The 19,608-nt window shown below is 33.3% G+C and overlaps 1 protein-coding gene across 1 annotated transcript in view; it reads left to right on the forward strand.

Annotated features, from left to right (window-relative positions):
- The window catches only part of LOC145247851 (hemicentin-1-like), a 303,157-nt gene that overhangs the window by 258,217 nt on the left and 25,332 nt on the right, over nt 1-19,608 (forward strand). Inside the window, exons 57-59 of the mRNA XM_080109473.1 lie at nt 822-950; nt 14,305-14,427; nt 18,334-18,522. Of these exons, the coding sequence (XP_079965599.1) occupies nt 822-950; nt 14,305-14,427; nt 18,334-18,522 (441 nt within the window). The remainder of the gene's footprint in view (nt 1-821; nt 951-14,304; nt 14,428-18,333; nt 18,523-19,608) is intronic.

Raw genomic sequence — 19,608 nt, forward strand, 5'->3', positions numbered from 1 at the left:
CCAAAAAAAAGGCGATTAAAATGAACGTATGAAGATAAATGGCGTTGATAATAAGAATTTTGTTGTTCGCAAACAATACTGAGTTGTACAGCATACCATTAAAATAAAAGTGTGAAGAGAAATTATGTTAATAATGACAGTTGTATTGCTCCCGGACAATACTGCATCTTTGGTTTCTCACAAATAATTGTGCGTACAGTTTCCACACTGACATCAAACTGTGCACTTATTGTCTCTATAAACACACGACGGTCCTTATCCATGAAATTCTTTATTTGGCCAATCAACTCTGGTGTTCTGACTTCCTTACTTCTCCCATATCTCTCATCATTCATCACAGACTCCGTGCTTTTCTTGAATCTCTTATGCCACTCAAAAACTGATGCTCAATTCATGCAAGATGGTCCAAAAGCAGTGTGAAGCATTCCATACGTTTCTTTTGCATTTTTCTTTTCAAAGTTTAAAACAGAATTTATTGCATATCGTCTTCTAAAGTGTCCTCACGTCCAGATTGCATTTTTGAAATTCACCAGTTGTGACAATCAGGCTTTAGTAGGGTGTATTCCAATTCCTGCTGTAGCTCTTCATTTGAACCTGAAATCATAAAAATTAGTCAATCATCTCATAAGATGTATAGCAATAACATATTGAATGTTCAAGAGTCTATAACAATATTAAATGCTTGTACAAAATAAGTCTGGAAACTTATTGAAGACACCCTATACTTTCAGCTAATAATTTTATAGATGATGTGTTTTCTTGCTGAAAAACAAATGAACGAACGTAACTGGAATTTCGTTTCTTTCTTCATTTCTTTCTAGATATCGATGAGTGTGACTTGAGAAAACACCGATGCCATTCGTCTCAGCAATGCATCAATACGGACGGCAGCTATGAGTGCCGGTGTCAGCAGGGATATCAATCGGCTGGAGTTGGCGTCGAATGTCAGGGTAAGAATCGCATCCGGTTAAAGTTTTTTTAAAAAGATTTTCATTTTCCAAATTAATTAATTTTTTTTTTTCATAATTTATTATTAGAGAAGTCTATGGTAAAACAGTAAATGTAAAACACAAATACTTACAAATATATGTAAAAAAAATATAAAAATAAGACAAAACTAGAACGATTGTGTATTATCTGTAATGTATATTTGTTTTAATATTTTTTATATTTTATTATATTATTTCTAGTATTTCGTAAGTAAAATCCCTTCATCAGGGTTGAAAATTATTTTCCAACTAAACCGCATAATAATGTTGCTATAGTAATCTCCAACGGAGTGAATCTTAAAACTCTTAATACTTAATTTTATTGTTGTTGTTGTTGTTGTTGTTGTTGTTGTTGTTGTTGTTGTTGTTGTTGTTTGAGTTTTTTATGTTTCTTTTATTTGTGTCTAATTTATAAAATGAAAATTTGGTACTAATTAAATAATACGGTTGTGTTTTTTATTCCTATATATATATATATATATATATATATATATATATATATATATATATATATAGGCTTATACATACTTGTACATAGGATTATATATATTGTGCGTATATGCTATATACTTATATATATATATATATATATATATATATATATATATATATATATATATATATATATATATATGTAATTACTTTTTTGTGTGCATATTTTTTACCTAGAAACTGTGAAATTTTCTGTTTCTTTGTTTATAATTTCAAACATTTTCTTTATTTCACTATTTTATCATATATATATATATATATATATATATATATATATATATATATTTCACTTTATCATTTATTTCACTATTTTATCATATATATATATATATATATATATATGATAAAAATAGTGAAATAAAGATATATATATATATATATATATATATATATATATATATATATATATATATATATATATATATATATACTTTTTCCTGTGCACATTTTTTACCTACTAAACAGAGGTTTTGTGTGTTTATTTTTTGTTTATAATTTCAAATCCATCATTTTTTTTTGTTTCACTATTCTGATACATAATAATAATAATTTTGTTTTATCTTGTCGTATTTGCATGCTCATAAAATGCATGTCTACACAGAACGAAATAATGCAAATTTTATACCGAATGCATTGCTTTTTTATGCCAGTTTAAAGCTTAAAATGCCTTTAAGGCCTAAGATCCACGAAGGGGTGACTTTGGCGTGTGTGAAGCTAAATTCAAATTTTTACAAGAATTTTGCAGACTGACACAAGAAAAGAGACATGTAAACAAAATCATCGTTAGACAATTTTTTTTTAGGGATTTTTTTCTGCACTTTACATTAAACTCCTGCTAGTGTTGGACTCCATTCGGTTGCATTTCACTAAGATTGGCCTCTGGTTTATTAGTAACAATAAAAAACCTGAAAACTGCATGTAATTTGCCTTTTTTCTTATTTCGAATTTATATATATATATATATATATATATATATATATATATATATATATATATATATATATATATATATTCACACTGAGGAAGACCAAAGGATCGGTCGAAATTATGTGCTTTTGAAAGAAACATTCGTATTTTTTTCAAAAGACTTTTTTTTATTCCTACACGTCAACACATAAGAAATAAATACAGAAAAGATATAAACATTTATGTATTTTTCGTATTGATTTTTTATTCATACATATTTACATCATATATATATATATAATTAGTATTACAAAGATTAACCAAAGATATTAACTTAAAATTTGAACCTATCAAGATAATAAAAAAAGCTCAATATACTAGATAGAGCAATTAAAGAAATCGGAAAAATATATGATGAAAATAAAATTGCAATATAGATTCATCAAATTCAAACAAGAAATTATAATAATGAAAATGTCTTTAATCCATGGATTTTCAAAAAAAAGGATCTTTTCATCAGAGGATAAAAATGGATGAAGATCTATGGATTACGTAATTTTTTATTCTAGTGTAGTTTGGGAACTGGACGTGTCTAAGTGTCCACTCGGGTTTATAATAATCCTGGCAGACGTTTCTCATAAAGTTCTTCCAATCTGTAACAGTGGTCCAGAGCTCACCTCACATTCTTTCATGTTTTCTGCAACTCATTTCGTTCGCTAATAACTTTTTGTGTCACAATAATGCAATAAACTATTCTGTCGATTTTTGGTCTACAGAATTGAAACTTCACATATACGATATTTGGGCCTGTGCAACAAATTCGTTTTCATTTTTAACCCATAAAAACAGTTGCTAAGAGGTCCAAATTGCGTACTAGTGCAGTTTGTGAACAGGACGTATCTAAGTATCCGCTAGGGTTTGCCTGGAACCTGACAGAAAATGCTGGATTACGCTGCACGTCATAATGTCTCGTAAATCTCTTCCCATCTGCAACGGTGGGTCAGTAGCCCATATCAGATTCTCTCTAGTTTTTCTTTGGTGGCCGCCCCGTGTACCCACAAGTATATTATCTTCATAATTTGACCGATTTTCAGGCGAGATTGAAGAACGTACTAGTTTACATAGAGGTTCATTTTCGGCATTTTGTGTTTGTGCATCTCCAGGCGAAACAATCGCTGACAGAGGCTCACTTTCCAAGGATGTACTTCACGCCACATATCCTGCAACTCATTTCTACTGATAGTAACTTTTTGTTGACAATAGTCGACGACTTGTTCAGGCGTCTGTCAAGGATGGTTAGATTAGTTGAAGTGTTATGCTCCATGATTTACAGGTAACAACTAATGTTCTTTTCTTTTGATTTTCTTGCAATATTATCTAAAAGTCGTCTGGTACTTTTTTTGGTGGCGTTTCATTTGGTTTACATTTTCACATTCGTTGACGCTTTCTGATTGGCTGATCTATTTGACGCTCGGAGATTTCCATCAGGTTCCAGGCACACGTGAGTGTACACTTAGACACATCCGGTTTGCAAACTGCACTAGAACGGATTTTTCATTTTTTAAATAATTCCTTGTTTGAATTTGATGGATCAATAAATATTGTATTTTATTCAATTTTGTTTTCATCATTTAGTTTTCTTTATTTTTACGAGATGAGGAGAACTCAATATGACGCCGATTATATGGAAAGATATAACGACCATATATATATATATATATATATATATATATATATATATATATATATATATATATATATATATATACTAGACTACCCGTGACCCGTTGAGTCAGTATGTTATATTAGCTATGGAATTCATGTATGAGCGTAAAAAAAAATAGTTTTTTTTTTTTTTTTTTTTGACATAACAGAAACATTTCTATGAAAGTATATTAAAATGAAAAATCACGGACGGATCTCTCAAACATGAAAAAAAAATCCTCCCTATTCGTGTAAAGTTATCTATTTTTTCAAATAATCGCTCAAAAATCAAAAATTAAACATTAATTTTCCTACAAATCGAACGCCGACGAAAGTTATTTAGCAGCAAAAACGCCCATGAATCTACCGATGAGAAATATAAGAATGAAAAACCCATATTGGAATCCTTCAATAGAAACTTAAAATCTAAAACAAAAAAAAAATGAGTAATAAAACCTGAAGCAAAAAAATAAAACCTGAATAAATAAAATAAAATAAAACTAATATTGAAACAGGTTAGTAAATGTGTGCAAATTCACCGTTCTCACACAACTATTTTGTATCTAGAAATGTAAACAAAAAAATAAAATAAGAAGGAAGGAAGGAAGGAAAGGGGATGGATAGAGAGTAGTAGTAGTAGTAGTAGTAGTAGTAGTAGTAGTAGTAGTCTTGGCTTTACTACGATTGTTCTTATGTTTGTCAACGGGTTAATGTTGTTTAGTTGTAAGAAAATAGCGACAGTATAGTTGTAATAAAGAATAGTTGCAAAACACCCCACTCTTCCCATGTTAAATAATAATTTCGAAATAATAGCGTTAATATTTCAGGGCGCATGTCAAAATCTGCAAAAGAAGCGATTTGTGTTTATTTGTTTACGTTGTTATGGGTTAATGTTTATGCATGCATGCGCAACCGATGTCGTAAACCAGAAAGTGGGTTGCATCAATCGTTATAAGGTCATTTGAGTTTTATAATTTTGAGTTTATATATATATATATATATATATATATATATATATATATATATATATATATATATATATATATACTAGCATGGGTGCCATGTATGCTGAGCAAAACAAAAAAAAACGGTCAATTTTTTTAACTTTGACCCCTATTATGACCCCTTAAAATTGATTGTTTAGGGATCAAATCAAGTTATTAAGTTAGATCTATGTCCAAGGAATCTATATCTAAAATTTCACGTGTTTAGACCCACAATTGTAGGAGGAGTTTGGTGGAGTTCTCAAAGGTCAAATCGTTGAACTTTGACCCCTTAATCGCCAAATTTCTGTCCGAAAACCGATTACATCGATTTTCCCAAATCTCAGTACTCTGTATATTTAATTTCGAATCTGTAGGCTTAAAATTGACAGTTATTGCGTAGGGAAATGTACACAGACACTTTCACTTATATATATATATATATATATATATATATATATATATATATATATATATATATATATATATATATATATATATATATATAATTTGTAATTAATCTATTTTCTTATTTATAACATATACACATATATGTATATATCTATATAGTTTGTAATGAATATATTTTCCTTTTTATAACATATATACACACACACACACATATACATATATATATACACACACACACATATACATAAATATATATATATATATATATATATATATATATATATATATATACTTTGTAATGAATATATTTTCTTTCTTATAGCTTATAATAGTTTCATGATGAAACACCCTCTATACTCCCACTACCCATACATCCTTCTCCCACCGTGACACTTTCTTTTACCCAACTATATCGCATTTTGGATTTATCACTCTCTTTGCCGCTGTTGATTCATCATGCATTCTTGAAAAAACTCATCTTGGAGCAAAATATTGAATTGTTTTTTATTTATATATTTCTATTTTTTTGCAGATATATATTTTTATAACGCCTATTGTTTTTAACCAATTTGATCCATTTATTTCTCTAACATTTGTTCATAAACACTGTGTTTTGTATATTTTAAAGCAATTGCCAATTTAACCAAGTTTTTATTTTCAGAAAAAGTTAAGCCAAATTTCACTTTTAAAATTCTGCCTTTGAAGTCAGCGTTTCTTCTTAATAACCATCAGGGATGACCAACCTATGGCACGTATGCCAACAGTGGTGCATTGCAACATTGGAAGTGATATATTTCATCCTAGATATATTAAACGTACATGTAACCCGTTGGGTCATACGCATTATTTGTTCCACTTTAATTACAATCCAACATTCATAAATTGTTTTTATTAAGCTTATGTGTAAACTATAGAATTTCAAAATATTATTATTTTGCAACTAATTTATATGCATACTAGCAGGGAAACTCGACGTTGCCCGGGATTGAATGAGAATCAACTAATGTTCCACACCATACTTTTATTGTCATCGATTGATTGCCTGTTCTAGTTGGGGATCCACTGTGGTGCACAGAGAGGAAGCTTCACTTGCCTTCTCAGTGACTTAGACCATAGTACATTGTAGTCTACATTGCACTGTAGAGAACCTACTGTTAATTTAATAAATTATTTTCATACAACGGCTTGAATTAAATTTTACAATTCAAACGTCAATTGTCATAGTTCAATTGTGCATAGTTAAACAGAAACATTCATTTCAAATGCGCCCCTGTCTTATCAAAGAACCTACTGTTAATTTTATAAAAAATATTTCTATATAATGGCTTGAATTAAAGTGTAAAGTCGTGTATTATGGTTAAATTGTGTTTTAAACGGAAACATTCATTTCAAATGCACCTTTATCTTATCAAAGAACCTATTGGTTAATTTTTACGCCAGAACCTTCTACTTGTGCTGTGATAAAACTTCTCAAATCCACTTGTGATGTTAGGCTATATAAGGGTGTTAACTTTGTTCAAAATCAGACTGTTCTTTCTTTAATCTGATTTTTTCAATTATCAATTATCAATTTTTGATATTTGTTGAGGGCATTCAGATACACATAAAGTACATTTGTGTGAAATTTCAAAAAAGTAGGTACAACCGTTTCGGAGTCCATAGGGAAGGAACTCTCACTCTCTCTCTCACACACACACACACACTCAATAAAATTACTACTTGTAGTTTTAGGTTTGCAGGACAATTTTCGTCTTTTAATTTCTGAAGAATTCCAAGGGGAGACAATTCGAAGAGTCCCTATTCCAATGTCTCCCCACGGGACAGAGTTAGACACCAGGGTCGTTTTTTAACGTGGAGAAAAGGAACAAAAATAAAAATTTTCTCAGTCGTGAAGGATTGCTCTCCATAGAGAGAGAACAAGAAATTGAATTGCAACATCTGAAGAATAGATACTACACTTTGATCCTGACAAAGAGTTGTTAAAATCTTGTCATAACGTGTTGCTTAAAGCTAACCAAACATATTAAATTAAAAATAAACACAAAATTATATCTAAACATTTATTGAATTAAAATTAATTTTTTTTAGCTTATATAAAATAATTAGAATTTCAAAATAAATTACAACAATTTTTTTACATGATTATGTGCGACTTAAAAAAATAACGTCTTTGAAAACGTATGACTATTTTTTTTTTTTAAACAAACTTTTTAAATAAAATTAAATTCCAAAATGAATAAAGGTGATCATTATATGAAAATGTATGATTTTAAAAGAAATGAAAACAAAAATATTTGTCCTCCAAAGTGAAATGCACGAGTCCCATAAAATCAAAAAAAGAATACCTTATTTAATACCTTGTATTTAAAAATAGGTTTGAATATTTAAATAATTATTTTACTGGCATTTTCAAGATTAATTCATTTATTTCGATTCATTAAATCCGTTTTGTCATTTAGTAGCTGTCTGTAAGAAACGTAGCTTTGCTTGTTCAGGACGATGTCAAAAGCTAACAGTTTTTTATGCAAATCCAGAATTCTCCCTATATTAGAACAAAAATATAGAAAAAAAAATCTTTATCGTGTATGTACTCGCGATGGAACGAAAAGATCATATTCCAAAAATCATGTAAATTAACCAAATATTTTTATTTCTCTAAAGAAAATCCTTTTTAAACGATTTTACGCGGTTAATGGAAAATCGTAGGCATAACTAGGCTGATCTTGTAAGTTTGAATTATTGTGGGGTTATCTGTCTTTGGTTCTTCAAGATCGTGACGTGACAATGCCTTTTTGCTTACTTATAAAATTTGATTTTCTTAGTTAAAAACAAAACTACTTAACACATTTACGTGATTTTTGAAATATGGCATTTTCGTTCTGTCGTGGGTATGTGCATCATAGATAGTTTTATTTTTGGTTTGGAGGGAATTCTGAGCAATAACTTTTTTTATTACTTGGCTTCATATTTGTTGGTAAACGTCTGTCTCTGGAGACAATAGTGTAGCAGTGGACAGAGTGATATGGGAGGATAGCTATTGCCCCTACATCATTTCCCCTCCCTTTCCATGAACTTAAAGAATCCACAGAGTCGATACAGTATGGATCTAACTGCGCTGCAGGAATTGTAGGTCGCTTTAAGGATTCTGTCCCCAGATTTTCTGTTGAGGTTTACTCTCATAGTTTTTCCCCTGATGGAGTAATCCCACAAGGCAGCGGAGGTTTTGACTCAGAGTTGTCATCCAAAGAATTGATGAGGGCCCTCCTGCCCAAAGTGATTGGTTTTAAGGTGCCAGCGGACCGCCCAGTTAGTATAAACAGTTTCGCCAGGCTTAATAGCTAAACCACAAGAGAAGACTAGGAGCCGGACTTGATTATTTGAGGTGCACATCATGAGAGCATTTTTAGGAGGATAAAGAGGGGTTATTTTTACTACCACCCTTGGTTGTGACAATCTTTGACTTGATATTACAAGTGTTATTTTAAACATTTTTTTTCAAGGCAAAAAGTATAAACGCGACTATATTTAAATTATTTTTTCCTTTAAAAATATCAGACCAGCAATATATATCGACATGGGTAACGCAAGGTGAATACTGTTAGTATAGAACAGCTTTCTAACACATGCTTTTAAAGCCCCCCCCCCAAAAAAAAATAAATGGTTGTCTAAAAATAGTCATATATTGACATAAACAGTTTGTACATAATGTCAGATTTTGTGTGCTGACAAAGCAAATTTCTACTTGTGTGTTTTTTTTTTTTTTTTTTTTTTTTTTGTCATGCCTAAACAAAGAAAAATCTTTTCTGACTTTTCATGGCGACCATATGTTTTACTTGCAACTTGATTTTATTCGCCACAAACGACACATTTGGTTGATTTTTTTTCTGTCTCCCCCCCCCTCCTTAAAAAAAGTATTTGGTTTAGCTTTTGATATTTTGGGACAGATGTGTATTTTTACAGAGGTAATTTCGCATGTGAGCATAGTTGCTAGTAGATGATCATTGACCAGGTGGGTCAATGTGGTAAGTAAAAGTGAAGTGATAATCTTCTTATACGATAAAATTGTTGCCCTAAAGAAAACAATACTACAGATTTATTTTAAAACTTTTATTGAAAAAATCAATTCAGGTAACTTGATTATGTAGTAGAACTGATATCTATTCAATGTAGCCGCCTTCAGCTTCAATCACTGCCTTGATACGGTTCCAGAACTGAAAGCATGCCTTTTCCACAAGGGCCGGCAGGAGCTTGGAGGATACTCAGCGAATGGCAGTGATCAGGCTGGTTTTTGGTGTTGTAGGAGGTCATGTTAGTGATGTTCTCGACGTATGACCCAACGAAATAGTCCAGTGGGTTCAGGTTGGGGGAGAAGGGGGTGAGGAGGAAATGTGAAAGAAGGTACAAAGTTGTAGCATTCATTTTGAAGCCAATCCTGGGTCTCTTTGGACTTGTGGGCTGATGCTGAATCCTGCTGCCACACTTAGGATCTGCCAGCGGCTACCTGATTGCATCAGGGAATTGCCACACTCTTCAGCACATCCAGGTACACTTTGATGTTGATTTTCAAGCTGACTTCGAAGATGTGAGGTGGCCAGATGTGGCCCTCACTTGAAACCACACTAAAGACCATAATCATGGCCGGAAACTTTGTTTTCACCACCCTGGGCACATTGCTGTTATTTGTGGCCATCAAGTGATGCATTTTGAGGGTACTGGCAATGGTCCTGTTGTCATAAATTGGATTAGTAGAGAGCATGAGTTGTACAGTGGCACATCTCCGATCTTGCTTGTTGAACACTGTGTCACTTTCAGACATGAGAGAAGGCTCCTATCGCTTTTGGGATTTGTACACAACTGGCCAACTTATAGATAGTCTGCAACAAAAAAAAGAAAACCGGTTTTCATCGAATGGAAATGGAATCATGTCGTCTTTTCTAGCACAAGAATGTTATTATTTCATCCTGTAGTGAAGGGCAGCCTGTAATGTTGTCTGCAGACCAACACACGTTGTGTGAAGTTTCCATCACAAAGGAGACCAAGAATAGGAAATAATTCCAACTCGCTTTTTGGTTCAGTACAACAACATTTATATCCTCAACGTCACCCACAGGATCTAGAACGTTCTTCATGTCTCTCACGAGATCTCGAACGTTATCTCGTCTCTCACATCATCTTTGTCTTTCTCTTTTTTATAGTCCTCCCCTTATCAATGATGTCACTTCTCATGCATTTACATACACGTATTAGCGCTATGTTACAGGCCCAAAGGCTCCTTTTTTATTATTGAGATGTAGGGGAGAGTGTTACTATTCTTTTCCCAGGATTACACTACTTACCCTTGATCCTCCTCTTGTGATGTTGATTTTTTTTATCAAAGAAGTATCAAATACCATTTTTTTAATTCTTTGGTACGACTTGACCTTGGATTGAAGTCTCCCAGCCCATTGGTGAACACCCTTGTTGTTAGTACATTAGTGCATACATTTTGTGAAGATAAATAGAATCAAGTTATCGTCTGCTTTCAATTTAAAAGAAATTAGTGAAATTTCATTAATAATATGTCAACGTTGGTATCTATATTATACTTCTCTCTTAGTCTGTATGTCCGTTCCATTTGTTTTCAGAAACTACTAGACTAATCTAGCAGGAATTTGGTATGCCGTTTTTTTTAATTTTATTATGATAAGGTGTAGCAAACTAAGTATTACAATATCCGTTCGATGCACCGTTATGCATGAACAAGAATTAATAGAAATTAATTACCACAATAGCACATTTACTCTTGAAGTTTTCTCGGAAATTACTGGACCGATCTGGCTGAAATTTTATATGGATCTTTGTTATGATAAGGTGCAGCGAGCTAAGTATTATGGTATCTGTTCGATGCACAGTAAGGTGTCAACAGGGATTAGTATTTGATACAAAAATGAGCACAAATTTAACCACATCCAACCATCAATTTGGCATTAAGTATACATTTTAAGTCAACGGGCTATAATTTTTGTCCATTCTTAACGGCCAAAACATTTATATATATATATATATATATATATATATATATATATATATATATATATATATATACTAGCAGAAGTACCCATCGTTGACTAGGTTCAAAAACAGCCTACAGAAAATGGACTCTGATTTATGAAAGTATGATAGGTTATGAAAAGGAAGGGTTGTAAAGAGATAACTTCGAATTTGAGGGTATCAAAACCAAAGCAAAATATGATGAAAGTAGAAATAAAATAGATGAACCCCATAATTTATTATACCATACCGTTTCACACTGAAACACTTATCAGAATATTCTGTGGATCTATATTAAAAAACCTTGTTAAACTTTGTGACATATTTCCATTCTATGGAGGTCAGGTTCAAATGAACACCCCATATTTCTTCAAACTGAAGCATAATTATCAAAGTATACTTACGCAGATAGATATGAAAAGTCTTTATTAAAGTGTGTGCCTATTTCCATTCTATGGAGGCCAGGCGCGAATGCAGACCCCACAATTTTATTATACCATCCCTATTTAAGTTAAAACATACTTATGAAAGTATTATTATGTACATCTATATCAAACACCCTTGTAAACGTTTTTTTTTAATTTTGAAATGTTTTCTTTCCATACTTTGTGGACCAGGCGCGAACGCAGACCTCACAGTTTTAATGAACCACCGTTCTACCAGATCAAACATACCCATTCCTGTGTCTCGATACATCTATCATTAAATGTGATCAGTTTTCTATAATAGTCAACCATATAGGAGCCTATTCGTGACCAGACACACACACACACACACACACACACACACACACACACACACACACACACATACACACACACAGACGTTCAGCTTTATAATTGGCTTCAAACATATATAATACGTACCCTATATATATATATATATATATATATATATATATATATATATATATATATATATATATATATATGGGGAAATATGTTTATTTCATTATATTTCATCTTTTATTCATACTACTCCTTTAGTTTATGAACCTCGAAGTACCTATGGAGCATATAACAAATAAATAACAAAAATCCTAATTCCAAATTTCAAGATGTTGACCATCTTACTGTTTATTTCCTTAAGTACGTTGCCATGTACAAGTCTTGACAGCACCGGTTTTTTGCGCTATGAAACAGGTGCTTGCAAGAATTGTGCATGTGGTCAACATCTTGAAATGTGGAATATAGATTTTTGTCATTTATTTTATCTAATACTATCGGAGGGGGGGGGGCTTTGCCCGGTCGCAAAATACGCTTAAATATGATATTTTAATTTGTCCACATTTTGTATATATTATTATAGAGTCGTGATTTCAAAAGTAAAAAAAAAGAAAAGTATTTGGGTGCCATCAGTTAGAATCGAAACCAAAAGCAAAACTGTATCATTCACTTTTTTTTACTTTTGAAATCACAATTTTATAATAATATAAACGAAATCTGGACAAATTAAAATATCATATTTTAGCGTATTTTACGACCGGGCAAAGTTGGGCGCATTTATATCCCATGATCTATCCGAAAGAAATTCATAGTTGAGGAAAACAGATCCAGAAGCAAAATAAAATATAGAGTTTAAGATTTAATTTTCGTTGTCTCCATGAATGCTGCAGCTACACGTCTGCGAAAAGAAGCCAAAGAATGGCGTTAAATAAAGGACTACGAGAACAAGACGTGAACAGCATACACAGCCCTTATTCCAGGACCATACAGCAATTGTTTTAAAATTGAATTAATGTTTTAAAGGGGACCTCATCTCTTTTGAAACTATAAGAACATTAATCTTATTTTATTTTTTTTTTTTAGATTAGTTTGTGTTTGTAGCGGTAAGTCGCATAAAAACTATGCAGCAAAAATTGCTAACAAAATTTGTTTTCCCACTTTTTTTTAGATCGAACCATTGTCGCAAGATGCCTTACCAAATCCCTACTTTCACACAATCTTGACCTTTTTAAGAAAGTCTGGGTCAGGGAATTGCTTGCATGCAAATGACCAGTCTGCACCTCTGACCCCACTCATACCGGATATCACATACTGCTCTACTTCTCCGGACATAGAAGGCCTGAATTTGATTGAGTTAGTGGAATTAGTGCTTCTTCATTATTAGAGCGAAAATCGAATAGAAATGTTGCATTTCAAGTAAAGCAAATTGTCTCTACTTAATCGTCATGTCACAGTAATGAACATATCCAAAAATTATGAAAAACGATAAGGTAGAAAATTAATTATTAATGAAAACAGTTTTCGAAGACAATCAGTAAAAAGTGAGTTTTTGTAAATTGGCCTAAGATTTTCAATGTTTTTGGAAAATAATTACCTCCCTTATTACGATTGGAACTCTCCAGCTTCTTTTTTTTTTTCTTTAGCACCGTAATTCCACATCAACCTGATAAGTAGTAGAAAAACCCACTCTTTCATTGTTAAGATCCCTGATTCCAGAAAACTTCCTACGCTAATAGTTTTTCTTCTCTTGGGCTGCTAGACTTTGGAATTCCTTCCCTATTTCCTGCTTCCCTGACTGTGCTGACATGTAAAAGTTAGAAATGATGCACCTGAATTTAAAAACAAATATTAACAGTTATGTTTTCCTATCAGTGCTTAGCAGATCTACCATAGTCTGGAAAGAGATATATTTTTAAAATATAAAAATAATTAAAAACCATCTTCACTAGTTTCACAAACTTCAGGCTTTCCCCATCCGAGAACTAGAGCACGCCATGCCGGATGCAAATATAAAAACAAGTTTGATACGAAAATATCTCATAAAATTTTCACTTTTAATTTCAGATTTTGATGAATGTGAAAACAAGCCAGATATTTGTTTACATGAGTGCGTAAACACAATCGGGGATTATGAATGTTTGTGTCCACCAGGGCAACAAAGGTTACCCGATCTGAAATCATGTGTTGGTGAATAGAACTTCATTCTTTTATATGTATATGTATGTGTGTGTGTAGCGTGTGTGCGCGTGTGTGCGCGTGTGAATTGTGTGTGTATGTGTGGCATGCGTGCTTGTGTGTGTGTTCGTGTGTGTACGCGTTCGTATGTGTGTTTGAGTGTGCTTTGTGTGTGTGGCATGTGTGCGTGTGTGTGTATGTTCTAAATGTGTTCAGCGTGCATATGTGTATATGTATATATGTGTGTGACGTGCATGCGTGCGTATGTGTGTGTGTGGCATGCATGTGTGTATGCGTGCGTGTATGTAGTGTGCATGTGTGTGTGCGCATATGTGTATGTATACATGTGTGTGTATGCGTGTGTCTGTGTGTGTGCCTGTGTATGCGTGTGCATGTGTGCGTATCTATGTGTGTGTGCATGTGTGCGTATCTATGTGTGTGTGCATGTGTAAAATGACGTGAAAAAATGCATTTGTGCAAATATAATTCAACTACATAATAAATATAAATCTAGTAGATGATATTTCCGGCAAAATTATGTTTCATTTAGTGACGCCAAAGAAATTCTAGGGGGTAGCAGTTTACATTTTTCTGGCTGCTACTACTACTTCTAAATTTCATGTAAAATAGCAGGGGTTTTCAGATTAAGTCATACCATTTACTGCAGACAAGTTTCAAAACAGGAAACTGCTTGGATCGGTAAATATTCAAGATAACTGATAAACTTCAGCGGAGACGAAACACTAGTTCAGTTAGCACTTGGTGATCTCCACTGCCGTTGCCGTTGTTGCCATTGTTGTTGTTGCTGAAGGACAAGACAGGTTCAGATTTGCAGTTGCTTTGGACACATCAGGAAAATCCGACGTCGAGGTCCACTTCTCCCAGATAGCCAGGTGTACCAAGAAGGTATCCAGAGTTGGTGGATGCAGGGATAATCAAGATGGCATTCTCCACAATCTCCTCCTCACGTTACACTTCCTACAGATAGGTCTCAATCATCAGTACTTCAGTTCCAGGTGGTGATTGCTTCATAGACGACTCAGTGTCACCTGCCTTAAACTATATCCAGTGGTGAGGCTCCAGCTTGTGGGCTTTGGGGAGTGTGAAGCCACCCTTTAATTACCATTGCTCCCAGGTCCACTCTGACCCGGAGTGGTAGTACCTGTTAGGGTCCCAACTATGGGTTAAATAGAAACCGATGTGAAAACGACAAATATATTCTATTAAAAAATTTTTTCTTCAAAATCTTTGGATTCAGCATTAAATAACCCAAAAAGGGTTAATATGCCGTAAAACAAAAACAACCAACCAACCAATCAGTGTCACCTGCTCTTTTCTGCTTAGCTCTGACTCTGCAGGACGGCTAAGCTTCTTCCCTTTGCTTACTGTAGATGTGTTTGATTCTATCATGAGATGCTAGATCACCTCTCGTCGTTTGTCTTATGGTCACTTTAACTAACTCATAATAGTAGTCGATCTCAGCCTGGTCTTTAATAGACCTCTTTTTAGCTTGGACATCAGTCAGTTCATCACCAATAATGCCACAATGAAGGCTACTTAGTGCCCTTGCTCTTTAAGGTCAAAGAAGAGTCAGAGGATTGGATGCTCATTATTGTTGCAGAGTGAATTCAACAGGTGTAAGGAATGGAGGTGCTGCAAAACTGATAAGCTGTTGCTGATCATTCTTGCTTTTTGAAGATGTTCTTCAGCAACGATGATCTTGAGGGCCTACTTGAGTGCCTTGATCTCTGCTTGGAAGGTGCAGTAACCTTTGTTGGTTGGTATGGCGAAAGAGGTCACTTGGATGGCCTGTAATAATGAAGATTCCAGCATGGTCGGTAGCATTACCGCTCGTTGGTGATATGTCAGTGTAGATAACGATATGATAAATATCCCAGCCTTCGTCCAGTCTTTATAGAGTACACTTATTGTCGGCTTCTACATCCGTGGACTTTCTCCCGGACTTTCTCAAAGATATGGTTACCTGTGGTTATATGGTTAGCTTTATTGATCTCTGGGATCACTCAACTATGCCAAATCCCAACTTTCTGGGGCAAATATTGTTAAACTTGGGTCAGGAAGGAGTAAGAAGCAACCTTAGTAGAAGTCAGTGTCTCTAATGATGCTGGATTAAATAGAGCTGAGAGGGGAAAAGATAACGAAATACCAAGGTCTTATGTACGACATGAAAAGAAATTGGAATCTTAGGAAGATTTCCATCATTCCAGCAATTATAGGAGCAATCAAATTCACGAAAAAGAATTTCAAAAACTACCTGTCAGATATACTCAGTGAACCAAGTGCAAGGGAGATGCAAACAATTGTTCTTAAAGGGACAATCAGAATCTTAAAAAGATCTATCAGCTGAAATATACAAAATAGCGGGTGAATGTCTGGCATCTGGTAGGATGTTCCTTGCCCAGCTAGAACAAAAAAAAAGTGAAATGCCATGCTGTTGTCAGTCAGGATATTTTTAGAGTAGGAGATGGCTCTCATAGAGGGTAGACACTGAATCGTGGATCTGTTCCTAACCTGATGATGGTAGCGATTATCCTCATCACCACCCTTCCACTACTTTATTGGATTTAATACCTTCTGTGTAACTTCTGGTATCATTGTATAGTATCTTCTATAATAAATATATAATGTATAGTATTGCCTATAATAAATATATTAATTATAATTTATAATAAATCTATAATAAATATATTATGTCCTTACAAACGTGAATGAGGCCACTGTGTTTATTTCCTCTACATATTACTGTTGAGGCACTTAATCGGAATTAAGAATCGGAAAAATTGAAAATTTTTAAAGTAACAGAGTCGGTATCAGAATCGGGGAAATTATGCATATTTTCCGATGCCGAAAGCGATTCTTTCCTATGTGTTTTGTCTTGTTTGAAACTTAATTTTCCATTGCTGATACTAGTGATAAAACGCTAAACATGTTTTTTTTTTTATATCAAAATAGCAGTAAAAGTAAAATCCATATATCCCACCATAAACAGATTATTGATATTTGTGAGAATAAATAACCATATTACACGTGTTTTTACGGTCTCTGAAAAGTTTTAAAAATATTAAAAACAACTTTATGGCTAAATATTTAGATGCTTTAAAAAAATCGAAATTAGAATCAGTAATTGTATCGGAATCAGGAAAAATATAAGAATAATCCCATCAATAATAACAATGTCCGTACATACATACATACATACATACATACATATATATATATATATATATATATATATATATATATATATATATATATATATATATAGGGTGTTTGTTTTTTAGAGGCGGCGAACTTTAAATTAAAATAAATCACAGAAAAAATATTTTTATTATACGAATATGTGGTTTATTCAAGAGATTAATTTTTGGTTTTTATTATTTAAACACAACTTCAAGCATGTGGGCCTTGTGGCTCGTGCATGTACAGCATAATCAAGAGGTCCAATTTTCATAAACTCTGCACATTAAATTAGGCTGTATTTAGGAATACTGCATCAAATATTGTCTTCTAAGTAGTCTATTGTGTCTGGTTTGTCAGGTTACATATGAGACTTCACATATCTCCAAAGAAAATAATCTAATGGAGTCAAATCATATGGACGAGGTGGCCAGTTGATAATTCTATTTCGTGTAATTATTCGTTCGTCAAATGTAAATAAAATAAATTTGCACAATTTGCAAAAGTGTCTCAAGTGTTAGTCTCTTCATAATGAATGGCCAAACCAAGCTGAACTCAAAATAACCGATAATTGCCAAATATGCAATTAAAGAAAATAGCGTTGTCAATTTAAAGTTTGCTGCCTTTAAAAACAAAAAAAAAAAAAAAAAAAAAAAACACCCTTTATATGCAAACTGTTCTATCATTTTCATACTCTATACATCTACATTTCCGTTCCAGGCTTAATTCACATTGAAGATTCAATGACTGTCAACCCACTTTGGGGTGGTGGCCACATACAAGCTGAGTCTCCATTTGGTACCCGAAGACAGATCCTTAACGTTGATTCAACTACCCCACCTTTGCGTTCTAATCATCCCTGCCCTCCGGGTTTTGAATTTGATCCGCACCAGCCCTCACGCTGCAGGGGTATGATGCAATATTTAGCATGTGCCATCCCCCCCAAAAATAGTCTAGTGAATTTGTGTACCTTTTTGGTTTTTCATCTTCTTCCTAATAATGCTTCCTTTCTGTTTAGGGTATGCGTGTGTGAAGGGGCAAACCCTGCTTGCTTTTTACTTTCTTCTCCACACATTTCGCTGATTGAAAAAAAAAAATTTTTTATCTGACTGCTTAAGACTCCCCCCCCCCTCTCTCTCTCTCTCTCTCTCTCTCTCTCTCTCTCTCTCTCTCTCTCTCTCTCTCAGAAATTTTATATACAGGATGCTTCACAAAATTACAAGAAAAAAAAGGAGGCTAACATTTTCAAAATGGCGTAACTGAAAATAGTTTTACTTTCAAATTACTTGAACTGTAACTTTCCTCCATCATTTCTATGGTTATCTACAGAGACCACATCTACTTGCTAAACAGCATAGAGTTACTCCATGGACTTAACATATTACTTTAACTTCGGGTAAAAATCTTTTTGAAACTCAAATTGTTAACGATTTAAAAAGCTAACAGTATTTACTAAAAGCTTCAGTTGCATCATAGACGCAGTCTGATAACAAAATGGAACAAAGCTTCATACACCCAACGACATTTTTGCCTGGCTCATGGTCAATACTCCTGACTTCATTGAACTAGACAAATCCTCAAAATGTCCAGATCACAACGTGATGCATTTTATTTAATTAATTGGAATTCTTATTGAGATGAGTAATTTGTATTATTTATCGATTTATTTATTGTGAACTTTTATCCTCATCTTCTAGTTGTTGTGATGCGTTTTACCGATTGGAGTTTGCATCGACTTCAATTACAGAAGAAAAGTTATTTATCTCTGCTCCAGAAGGTTAGACACAAGGTCAAGTGTGTGTTTGATAAAAGTGTTTCTATGAAACGAACTGGATTCAAATTTGGCACACCCAACTTTTCAGTCTGTGCCGTTAACTACTTAACCAATGTCCCTCTCCCCACCACCCTTAGAATAATCAAAGACATAAACTCCTTAAAAAACGGTTAATGGTAGCTTGGAACAATATCCTGCTTGAAGTCATCCAAAAAAACAAA

The sequence above is a fragment of the Euprymna scolopes genome, chromosome 26 (assembly GCF_053919585.1).
Source record: "Euprymna scolopes isolate OS-2025 chromosome 26, ASM5391958v1, whole genome shotgun sequence".
Classification (NCBI taxonomy): Eukaryota; Metazoa; Mollusca; class Cephalopoda; order Sepiida; family Sepiolidae; genus Euprymna; species Euprymna scolopes.